Raw genomic sequence first — 12,108 nt, 5'->3', positions numbered from 1 at the left:
TTGTGTGTAATGGGTTCTCAGTAAATATTTTATTGAATATTGGGAAGGAGTTTGGTAGAAATTGGGTACCTTTTCAGTTCATTTCTTTTGTTATCATCTTTTTGTTAAGCTACCATGCTTACCTGTGAAATAAGTTCAGCTACATTGTCCCCTTTTCCTTTAATCAGTATTTATTATACAAAATTATATTTTGTGAGACTTGATTTTTAGCAAGTTTGCTTTTTATTTAAGCATGCTTTTATTATGTCTGTTCCCTCTCACTTATGAACTCCCATAACATTTTGTATTTCCCTTAATATCTTCTCCGAGTGTGCCTTTTAGACATATTATTATCTTTTGTCTGAGTCTTACGTTGTAGTTGTGGACCTATCAACATCTGCAAAATATAAGCTCCTTTGGGACAGAAATATTCATATCTATCATTTTGTCAGCATTTAGTAAATGTTTGAAGAAATAAAGGAACTTGAAGGCCAATATGTTTTCCACAGAATCACACTTATAATGTGAATAGAAAGGGGAAAATGGGAAGCTCACAGGCTTCCTCTAAGGAAAGCATCTTTCCCAAATTGCATTATGCCAGTATTTTCAGGCTCAGTATTTCTCATCACTACATATTAATACGTCTTGGTCATAAATAGCAATAGCATCCTACCTAATATTGTGAGTCATACCAAAGGAGAGAGAATTTCTGTCCAGAAGGAACTTGAGTGCATTTTAACTCAGGTGAAAGAAATAGTCAAGAAAATTATGTTTAATGGAAAGCTGCATGAACCTTGGATATATTTCTAAACCTCAAATTTTCACATATACCCCACTAGGGATATACGTGAAAGGGATACTGTCTACTAAGGAATCATGTGAAGCTAAAATGGAAGTGTACTAAATACATGTTTATAAAAATCCTTTAAAATTGACTGCATAGTTAAAATTCTTTTTATCTCCTAGAAGGCCCAGTGAATTTGAATGACTACAGTTTAACCAAACCTCATGAAACAGAAAATGCGGACAGTGCAGAATGCCCAGCCAATGAAGATGAAGATGTAGGAGGTGAGCCATAGTGTACAAATTAAAAACTAATGATTATAGCTATAGTTGAGGTTTAACATGAAGAAGAAATCAGGAACTCTCCAAGGAAAACTTGCATTTGTGGATTGAGTTGGGAGTAATTCAGTTTCGTTCATTTTACAAATATTTACATTTAGTAATTTGCTATAGGATATCAGCAAATTTTGAGAATTTAAGGTGCTTTTTCAGTGTTCAAGTTATACTAACTTCATTTTTAAAATAATGTTTATTTTACTCTTTTCGTTATAAAAATAATACGTGTTCATTACAGAAAGTTTGTCTGGGGTGTTTTCCAACACCAACAATGAGTTCTCCAATTCTCCAGACACCAACTGGGCGTCCAAAAATTAAATTCAATTCTCATACTAACTCCTAGAGTTACTGCAGAACCCACAGGGTAAGAGCTCAGTCTCACAAGACTGCTCTTGCTTCAGACACCAGTTGAAAGTACCATGTCTCCAGGTTACCTGCACTTCTGTCCAGTTTGGTTGCAAATTTAGGGTTTGCCGCAAACCTCCCTCAGGTTTAATAAATTGCGAAAATGACTCCCAGAACTTAGGAAAGTGCTTTACCTACTATTAGCAATTTATTATAGAGGATACAATTCAGGAACAGCCAAATGGAAGAGGTGCATAGGGCAAGGTATGAGATGGAAGAGCGTCCATGCCCTCTCTGGGCACACCACTCTCCCAGCCCCGCAATGTGTTCATCAATCTAGGAGCTCTCTGAATCTCATTGTTCAGGAATTTTTATAGAGCTCAGTCTGCAGTCTCCCCTCCCCTTCCTGGAGGTCGGTGGATGGGTCTGAAAGTTCCAACCCCCTAATCACTTGGTCTTTCTTGTGGCTAACCCAACCTGAGGCTATCTAGTGTCCCCACCCTAAGTCACCTTAGTAGCATACACTCAGGTGTGATTGAAAGGAGTTATGAATAACAAAAGACTCCTATCAGGAAATTCCAAGAGTTTTAGGAACTCTGTGCCAGGAATCTGGGACAAAGATTAAACATATTTTTATATTATACCACAGACCACCCTCTGGTCTTTGACCACGAATCTCAAATCGTGTAGCAAAAGGATCATAAAAGTCAAGAGATACTGGTATGGGGGAGGAAAAAACTTTCCTCTACCCTTCAGGGGTATTTCAGCTGGTCTAATAATTAAATCTCCATGAGACAGATGAACAAGAACAGATAATCAAATTTAATTACATAGGTACATATGGGAACCCCACATACATGAGAGGTTCAGAGACAGAAAGAGAAAATAAGGCACATTTGACATTCTGAGCTAAGGCACTTTGGGACTTCACAGGGTCATTGCAGGACAATAAGAAGAGCAGATGTTCAGTAATTAGTTTGCCCTGCCATATAGATAGGTCAAAAAAAGGTTATCTCTGATCATCTCTTATAGGCAAGGCCCCTGATTCACATTCTTCTAGGTAGTTACGGGGAGGGGAGCAGAAATTTCTCTTAAGCCTGCAAATTCTCAGTTGGCTTTAGCTCAAAATAATCTGCACGTCGTAGAGACACATCTCGGGGTGACTCATCCTGAATATAGACTGGTATATTACCAGTCATTAATGATTAACCCAGTCCCTCATCATATATGTAAATGTCTCCCAGGATAAGGCCACTCAGACTTTCAGGCTTCCATTTGATCTCATCAGGTTCCTAAAGCAGGAGTGGTCGCAGCAATATATGGCTTCGCCGTTTTAGGCATCTTCTATAATTGAGCTAAGAGACAATGTTATTCTCTTACTCTGAGCCTCTCTTGAGATTTTAATGTAATATTGGATTTCCTTCGTTACATTACTCACTGATTTATTCCTTTACTCTCAGCTACATCCCTCCTTTTCTCCATTTATAACTGAACTTTTCCACCGTTGGAAGGAACATTAGGTTTGGTCACTGTGCTGGTCTAGATTGCAGGCAGCAGCAATACTAGTGTAGCCAGTGTCTCCTGCTCAGTCCATTGCTAGTTGTATAGGGTAGAGTTACTTAGTTCCAGAACTGGTGGGCTTTTTTTTTTTTTTACCACTAGGCAATATAGCTGCATTCTCTATTTACCTCAGTTTTGCTAAATGGAGTGAAGGCACAACTTGCCCTATCAGGCCCTTAGGAATTCTGACATAAAGGTTTAAAACTACACTTACAGTTTCTTACTTAGGGATCATCCCTGTTTCTGGCACTTTTAGTTGCAAACCTGGTCCTGTGACTACTGCATCAGATAGGAAAGAGAAAGTTGAGGTGATGCAGGGAAGAAAGAAAAAAAAGCATAGTCATTATTCCAGTGTCTTCTTCCCTTCAGAAAAATTGCATAGTCATACTAGCATCCTCCCCCACCCCCTCTCTCCCAGGTCCACCAAAAAACCAGAGGAATCTATCTAGTAGGAACACTCCCTTTGGCCCTCTGATGTCAAGTCTGAGAACACACTCTTGAAGACATGTAAACCAGCCCTTCATACCTACATCTCCCCGTGTCTTAAACAGCCAATGTTTCAGTTGTCTGTTCCAATTCCCTATGAAACTGTCACTTTGAGGAGGATGTCTCTCTGCCCATTGTTTGACATTATGGTCTGTAAAGTGTGTTCCTTGGTCTGTAGACATGTGACCTGGCAGTCCAAATCGGTACAATATCTTCTGTTCTAGTTCTTTTTTAGTACTCTGACCCTTTGCATCTACCACCATGTAAGCAGTCTAGTCCAGAGTCAATGTTTATTTCATCAAAACCCATTTGTAGCCCTCCTGGGACTGGCATTGGTTTAGTGTCATCCACTTGTCATCTATGTGTGGCACCTTCCCCCTGAGGAATCTTACCATCTTAGCCATCTGTAGCCTCTGTCTTTCTTGTTGACAGACAGAGCAGTTCTTGTTGCCATTCTGAGCCTCAGAGTGTACAAAAGGAATATGTCCAGATTCACCCCCTCACTGTTGCAGTCCCCAAATGTCTACTCATTTCGTGGACCCAAGTGGCCACCTCAAGCGAGTACATTGCGATAGCCACTCATTGGTTCCAATAATGGATATAGGCATGCCCTACTTTAGTGCACCCCTCAATTTCCCATAGTGATTTCAATAGGGCAGTGTCCCATATGGGTGTCATTTTATAGACCAGGTTTCCATTGTCCTTTGCCTATCCATATGACCAAGCCATTGGCCATGACCCATTAGTTGGGTAAAAACTGAAACAGAGACTTTTATCATTGTGCAATTTTTCCATCACTGCTAAGAAAACAGTATGTAATTAATCTCACTGAGCTGATTTGTTTTTACCTTCTTCAGTCAGAGTGGTAGTCTTCCAAACAACATGTTGTCCATTCCTCCTGGAACTTCCATCCATAAATCAAGCAGCTCTTGATTGGTCAGTCAAGAGCTGTCTATAGGGCACTGTCCAAGTAATAGAATCTGGCAACTCTTTACACAGTTCCAAATCAGTCGTAGGAGAAAAGAGATTCTCTGCTCATGAGTATCTCCTGCTTGCATTCCCCAAGGTAGCATAATCCTCATAAACCATTTCCATTTTATTATGGAACTCTTTTGGGCACTGCCCTCCCCCATAGAGTATTTATCTGATATCACCTAAGACATCATGGGCATTTGAGATATTAAGATTATTTTTTGTCCTGGAATTATAGGGGCAGTTTCAATTTATGTCCGATAGCAGGCTAGTAATTGCCCTTGAAATGGAAATTCTGTAGTCCAAAGTCCCGGTAGTGATTGCTGGGAAGCACTTTCAGGCTTTTGCCGTAAGCCTTATGCTCCTCATAGAGCTATCGTACAGAATTTGTCTATACCAGCACTCCAGCTTCTCTTGTCTGTGTGGACTTGGGCTGCCTTATCCGTTTCCATTTAGCATGTTCAATTAATATCGCTTGAAAGACAGATTTACATGCTTCTATTTTGCAGAAACACTTTCCGAGTCAGACACCATGTCCACCTTTATAATACATTCAGGTAAATGAGACTCAGTCACTTCAAACATACCAGTTTTTTTCCAAACTTTTACCTTTATCCATCAACCCTTACATTTCTAACTGTAACCTCCATTAGAATTCATCAACAGGTTTTGGTTTTCCCATCCTAGGTAGGGAAAGTGTTCCCCGGTCAGACATAATATCCATTACCATAAAACATTCAGGTAAAGGAGACACAACTTTTTCACATAAAGCCAGTTTAAACATTCCAATTTTCACCCAAACCTCCATTTTAATCTTATTAGCTCTTACATTTCTATACTCTCTCAATTTAATTGAAGACCCAGTTAGGGCTTCACCAACAAGTTTTGGTATTATAGTGTGTGAGGCTCCCATGTCAGGGAGTCCCAGAAACTTTTCTTCTCTACCCCATGACAATTTTACCCTTTGATACTCAAAAGGCTTTGAGTCCCTAGTGAGAGACAGAGCCAGGGACCCTGGTCCTGGCCTTTTTGTCAATCTTTGTCACGATTAATCTGCCTGACTATTGCCCCTGACAATTCAGATCAGATTTCTCATTGTAATCTTTGCCTTTTGGCTTTTTAAATTGGGATGAATAGAGTGGATTTTTTGGGGACACTTTAATATAGGGGAACAAGCGGGAGGTCCTTTTGGTCCACCCAACCTTCACAATGCAGTGTTAAGACCTTTGTTCCGACCCCATCAATGTTCATTTTATTTACCCCATTTCTTAATAACCATCTAAAGATTTTTACCCGACTGAGATGAGTCCCTTAACTCACCCCCTTTCTGTTTCTTCTTTGTTTTGGCCCTATCGATGTTTTCTTTATTCACCTTATTTCTTAATAACCATTTGTAATTTTCCACCTTTTTGAGACAAGTCCCTTGACTCTCCCCTCTGCCTCTTCTCATTTTCTTGTTAATTAATCTAATGTTTTTTTATTAGCATCTGTAAGACCCAGGAGGGGAAGCTGAAAAAGCAAATTCAATAAGGCTTCTCAGAATGTTGCTAGATATTGCAGCAGTAAGGTTAAATGGGGTGCCATGCAAAAGGGGTCTCTTGTTCTGACTGTGTTTTCTTAGATTCTGTTTGAGTTTCTGCAGCAACCATTTATCACAGGACCAATTATATTAACTATATTTTCTTATTTTCTGCACTTTTGATGTTTCGGACGCCTTACAGACCTGGGGAAAGATTGCCCCTGTCAGGGATAACCAATTCTTAGATATAGGAAAGGGCTTGGCCAGGAGATTGCTTTTCATATACAAACCAACCAATTCAGAATCTATTACCCCCAACCGTCTCCTTACCTAACTCTCATACACTAAGCTAATACTTTCACTGCTTGAAATCCCAGAGTGTCCTGGGGCCAAGTACTGGACAGCTAGAGACCACTCTTAATGTCCCACAGCCTGTGAGAATTATCCAAACTAGCCAATCCTAAACTGTTTATCCTATCCTGCCCTGCCTGCTCTCAGAAACTCCAATAAAGGCTCTGGCCTAAGATTTTCCCTGACTCCTTTTTTCTGCTTTCAGACTGACAGTGGTGCTTTCCCATGTGACCCGGCGTGGCATGTGGTGCCTCCTCTCTGGGACCTCTGTATAATAAGCTTCTTCCTTCCAAACCTCATTCTTGTCTCCACCTGTGGCTGCACTGACTTTACCATACCCTATGCAACATGTACGTTCTTAGCACACCCCCTTAAACCGTAACACTTATCATGACCTGCTAACAGGCACATTTAGTAGGTGAATATCTTGATTATCATAAAGCTAGTCCCATATGGCTTATAGACAAAGCATATCAGCTGCTTATCTGGAATGTTCCCCTTGGCATTTATAGAGGGAGTTGGATAGTCCTTCTTCTCAGGGTAAACAGACCTTACAGTAGCTTTTGTCCAATCCAATAGGCTGGCTGTTCCCTTGGGGAAAACGTTCTCTGTGTCTGAATCATGTATAACTATCTGTGATTTTAGAGAATTTTATGGTTTTAATTTTATAATGAGCTGTGTGTGTAGTGTCAACTCAAATATGCTGTTCTACTCTATAGCTTTCAAAAAATCAAAGAGACTTACCCTAATTTAGTCATCCTCACAATCCATTTAGTAAAGGCTCTTCATGAAGCTGATGATACAGATTCACAAAATGAGACAACTCTTTCACATTATACCCACTGGTTTCAGTAGTTTTCTTGTTTTTGCATTCCCCCCATGTGAATCATCTTCTTGTTGACCAGAGGTCTTAGAGGAACTCTCTGTTGTTCCTGCATAATTTTTCCCTTTGGGGACAGCTTTGAGCCTAGTATCCAAAGCTCAAACCAACTGAAATCTGATTTTGGTCCAGCATCAAGGTCTGACCCAATACTTTCTTCATTGCATTTTAGCTATTACAGATAACAATAACCAAGGGATTGTATATTTGCCTTTCTTATTAGTTTGCATTTCCTTATGCATGTAGTGAATTAACTCCTCAGGAGTTGAATCCATCTCTGAATAACCTTGGTAATTTTACCTTAGGTAACTGATCACAGCCAAAGCTGCTGCTCTATAACATGTGTGACTATGTGGCCAGGAATCAAACGTTCCTCATCTCCCATTCTTTCTTCCTTTCTTTTCCTAAACCACATGTTTCTATTAGCCATGGGTTGAACAAATCCCACTTCTGACACCAATTCTGGAGTGTTTTGCAATACCAACAACCAATTCTCCAGTTTTCCAGACACCAACTGGGTATCCAACAATTCAATTTTCGTACTAACTCCTAGAGTTTATACAGAATCCACAGGTTAAGGGCTTAGTCTCACAAGACTACCATCAGTTCAGACACCAGTTGAGAATACCAGGTCCCTAGGTTACCTGCACTTCTGTCTAACTTAGCTAAAAATTCACGGTTGCCCACAAACTTCCCTCTGGTTTGATAATTTGCTAGAATGACACAGAACTTAGAAAAGCATTTTACTTACTATTACCAGTTTAGCATAAAGGATACAACTCAGGCACAGCCAAATTGAGGAGATGGATAAGAGGGCACAGTATGGGGTGGGAAAGCTTCCATGCCTTCTCTGGGCACACCTCAATTTGTTCACCAACCCCAAACCTCTCTGAATCTCATTGTTCAGGAATTTTTGAAGAGCTTAACCTGCAGTCTCTTCTCCCCTTCCTGGAAGTTGGTAGATAGAGCTGAAAGTTACAACCCTCTAACCAGTTGGCCTTTCTAATGGACCACACATCCTGAGGCTATCTAGTGTCCCCATTCTAAGTCACCTCGGTAGCATAAACTCAGGTGTGATTGAAAGGGGCTTGTTATGAATAATAAAAGATACTCCTATAACTCAAGAAATTCCAAGAATTTTAGGAACTGTGTCAGGAACTGGGGACAAAGACGAAATAAATTTTTGCACTATATCACAGTTTGACAATTTATAGAAGTGGAAAGAAAAAAGAAAAACCCACCTCTATCCTACCACCCAAAGATAGTCTCTGTTAACATTATGGAATATTTCCAGTCTTTTTTGTGCATTTTGAGCATAACATTTATATCAACATTGCAAACACTTCATGCTAATATTTATGTTGATAAATCTGATTGCTATTGCTTTATAAATGTCTCTCACATCTCATCTTAGATGTCATTTCTTCGGAGAGCTGTTCCCTGACAACCCAGTCACTATGTTAATACAGTACCCTATTTAAATTCTCTGTGTGGCACTTCCCCTGGATAACTTTGGAGTTATAAATTCCCAGACCAAAAGTTGCATAGGGATCATTTCAAACATAAACTTAATGGCATTACCTATCAGAACGTAGAAACCCTAACTCGGAAAAATGCAAGCCAAAGGCACAGTTATCATTTGCCTCATTCTGAGTGAGACTCCATGGATGTCACCTTCAAGAAGTTGCATGAAGCTGATAGAACACCATATGCCTTTCCTCAGCACAAATGACCACATCCTGTGCCAGGCAGCATTTGTTTATTTGTTTATTGTTTATTGTCTCTCTCTCCCTCCACCTTTCATGAGGTAGGATTTGGGGTTGTCTTTTTAACTGCTAGGTATTTGGAGCACCATGAAAAGTACTTGGCCCATAGTTGGTGTGCAATAAATATTTGTTGAGTAAATGACTAAATGAATGCCTTAGGTTAGGGGTGTGTGTGTGTGTGTGTGTGTGTGTGTGTGTGTGTGTGTGTGTGTCTGTGTCTGTGTGTGTCTGTGTGTGTGTATGTTTCTAAAGGGAAAAAGGCAAATTGTTTCTCGGGATGTTTTTCTTTTGTCTTAGATTGTTAAGGAATCAAAAAATAGAGTTCTATGTCTAAAACTTCTGAGATTCAAATCACAGCTTCAACTAACATTCCAGCTCTGCCTAGTTATACTTTAATTTGTACTAGTTCTTAACCACAGAGACTGAAAAATGCTGCCTGGCACAGGATGTGGTCATTTGTGCTGAGGAAAGGCATATGGTGTTCTACCAGCTTCATGCAACTTCTTGAAGGTGACATCCATGGAGTCTCACTCAGAATGAGGCAAATGATAACTGTGCCTTTGGCTTGCATTTTTCCGAGTTAGGGTTTCTACGTTCTGATAGGTAATGCCATTAAGTTTATGTTTGAAATGATCCCTATGCAACTTTTGGTCTGGGAATTTATAATTCATGTTAGAATTTGTTCTGGGTTCAGAAGTAGCTATGTGTTTTATGTTTTCAGGTAGTTGGGGGAAGAACCAGATTAAATACCCAAGCATAAACAAGAAACCAAGTAACTTCTATTCAACAACAGGAATTTAAAACAAATATTGTAGCAACCTACATGGGTTAGCACTTCTGTAAGTATCCATACAATAATTTGTAGGCCTCTGAATGTGACCCTGCTCCCGAAGTGCTTCCAAGGAGAAAGAGCTATTCAGTCTCTGTGGTCCACTCTGTTTGGGTCACCTTCAACTGCTGTAGCTGCCTATGCCATTTCTATGACCATCGCTCTAACGACATGTCAGTGGATTAGTAGGATATCTGTGTATTTTTCTCAGTTGTTAGGGGTCTGGGAGTGTCATGCAGTTCTTGGTAGACACTAGAAGATATAACCAATTATCCTAAGTAATTTGGGAAAGAGAAAAGAAAGGCTTCTTTCCTCTAAGCCTTAGAAACGAGTAGGCTAACTTTAGTGTTGAAAGTATAATCCATTATTTCATGATTTAGCTCCAAACTGATTGCTATACTATTGATGTTGGTATTTAATCTGGGTCATATACCTTTGGAAAAGGTTGTAACAAGGCCCTGCTTTAAAATATATATACAACATGATCAGTATATGCAAACTATAAATGTTAAATTATAAAATAATAGAACTGAAAAGTAGCATTGCCTGATAGAAGATAAGCGTATTGCATAATAAGTAATTTCTGCCACGTGTAACATAGGGAAACATTTAGACTAGAATTAGGATTATACTTTTAAAAGTAATTAGAGAAATTTAGCTGTAAAGTAATATTGACTATAAATAATTTTAAATCCTATTTTACAGGATCTTTTTCTATTTAAGTTTAATGGAAGCATATTTTTAATGTCTTCTAAAAAGTTTTAGAAACTAAGACCTGTCTTGGAATGTTTTAAATTCAGTATAATTGTGATCATGTTTAATTTATATGTTTAATAAATGAAATGTCATGTGCATCTTTCTCAGTTTTCAGCTCTTAGGAAAATGTTTTATAGAAAATTTCAGGCTCTGATAGAAACACTCACTTTATTTTTTTCTTGTGGACAGACAGACTAAATTTTTAGAGGGAGGGAGGGTCTTTACCCAACTAGAATTGTTTGAGAAACAAAATAAAATATTTGGAAAGAACTTTTCAAAGATATTAACATTTAACATAAAAAAATCACTTGTTTCCTAGTGACGGGTGTGTGTGTGTGTGTGTGTGTGTGTGTATTTTTTTAGTTAAACAAAATATTCCTAGGATCCTAGTGCAGGAATTGGCAAACTTTTTTTCTGAAGGGCTAGATAATAAATATCTTGGGCTTTGTAGTCCACACAATCTCTGTTGCAACTTCTCAACTCTGCTGTAGTATAAAACAGCCACAGAAGATAGCCATAAATGAATGCATGTGACTATGTGCCAGTAACTTTATTTACAAAAACAGGCAATGGGGCAGACTTGGCCTGCAGGCCATAGTTTGCTGACTCCTGGCCTAGTATATACATTTATTGTATGATGAGTTAAGGAAGCTTTTGGTTCTTGAAAGAAACAGTGTTCATATAAACATTTCAAAAGGGCCTCAATGGAGAGTACACTATTATTTTTTAAGTTAGGAAAATATATATCATCGCACGTGTGTGTTCATTGCACACATATATAGTGGGTATAGCTCTGTACCAATACAATTTACATTAATTAGTTGGTCATGAATAAAATCATACGTGGATTAAATGTTGTGTTACCACTGAATTGGCTCATCCTTTGTTCCTGAAAATTTAAATTAATTGACTGATGCACTGGAAGTATTTACATCCACTCAAGTTTATTTTCTGCATGAGGACTTCTTGCAGTATCTCAGCTCCTCCAATTGTAGTCTTGGAGCTGAGCTTTATAGTGTGCTTGATTAGTACTTGTTTAAGAACCTAATTATATTCTATCTGGAATTGTTTGTGCATGACAAACTTCACCCCATTATGTTATAAACTTTTTGAAAAAAGAGCCCTAGTAGCCCACATTTATCTTTCTAAAATACCTCCCTATGAAGTGATATAATTCACCTGGATTGAAAAGCACAGGAAGTGAAGAAGTTCATTTTCCTGTCTAGAAAGAGTTCTTTTTCCTGTCTGGTCATTGACTCCTATGAACAATTATTATTTCTCTTCTTAGTGGTGACCAACTGCAGCTGTTGTCAGACTGATCTGGAGCAGTAGGAAATAACCTAGAGATCCCCAAGTCTTTGTTTTTGTTTAGTATTAGATAAATATTGGGCTATAAGTACTTCACTGAATACAAAGGATATTGGGACCTTCCTATTAGATCTAAAATGTCATTGAGATACCATAACATCAAAAGTAGAAGTTAAGGGCCGGCCCGGTGGCTCAGGCGGTTAGAGCTCCGTGCTCCTAACTCCAAAGGCTGCCGGTT

At 38.9% G+C, this 12,108-nt stretch overlaps 1 protein-coding gene across 1 annotated transcript in view; it reads left to right on the top strand.

Annotated features, from left to right (window-relative positions):
- Nucleotides 1-12,108, top strand: part of IKZF3 (IKAROS family zinc finger 3) — a 76,643-nt gene that overhangs the window by 22,160 nt on the left and 42,375 nt on the right. The window contains exon 4 of the mRNA XM_033091849.1: nucleotides 946-1,047. Coding sequence (XP_032947740.1) covers nucleotides 946-1,047 — 102 coding nt within the window. The remainder of the gene's footprint in view (nucleotides 1-945; nucleotides 1,048-12,108) is intronic.

This window comes from Rhinolophus ferrumequinum, chromosome 21 (genome assembly GCF_004115265.2).
Source record: "Rhinolophus ferrumequinum isolate MPI-CBG mRhiFer1 chromosome 21, mRhiFer1_v1.p, whole genome shotgun sequence".
Taxonomy (NCBI): Eukaryota; Metazoa; Chordata; class Mammalia; order Chiroptera; family Rhinolophidae; genus Rhinolophus; species Rhinolophus ferrumequinum.
The sequence above is the reverse complement of the archived record's forward strand: the minus strand, read 5'-3'. Positions and strand labels throughout refer to the sequence as shown.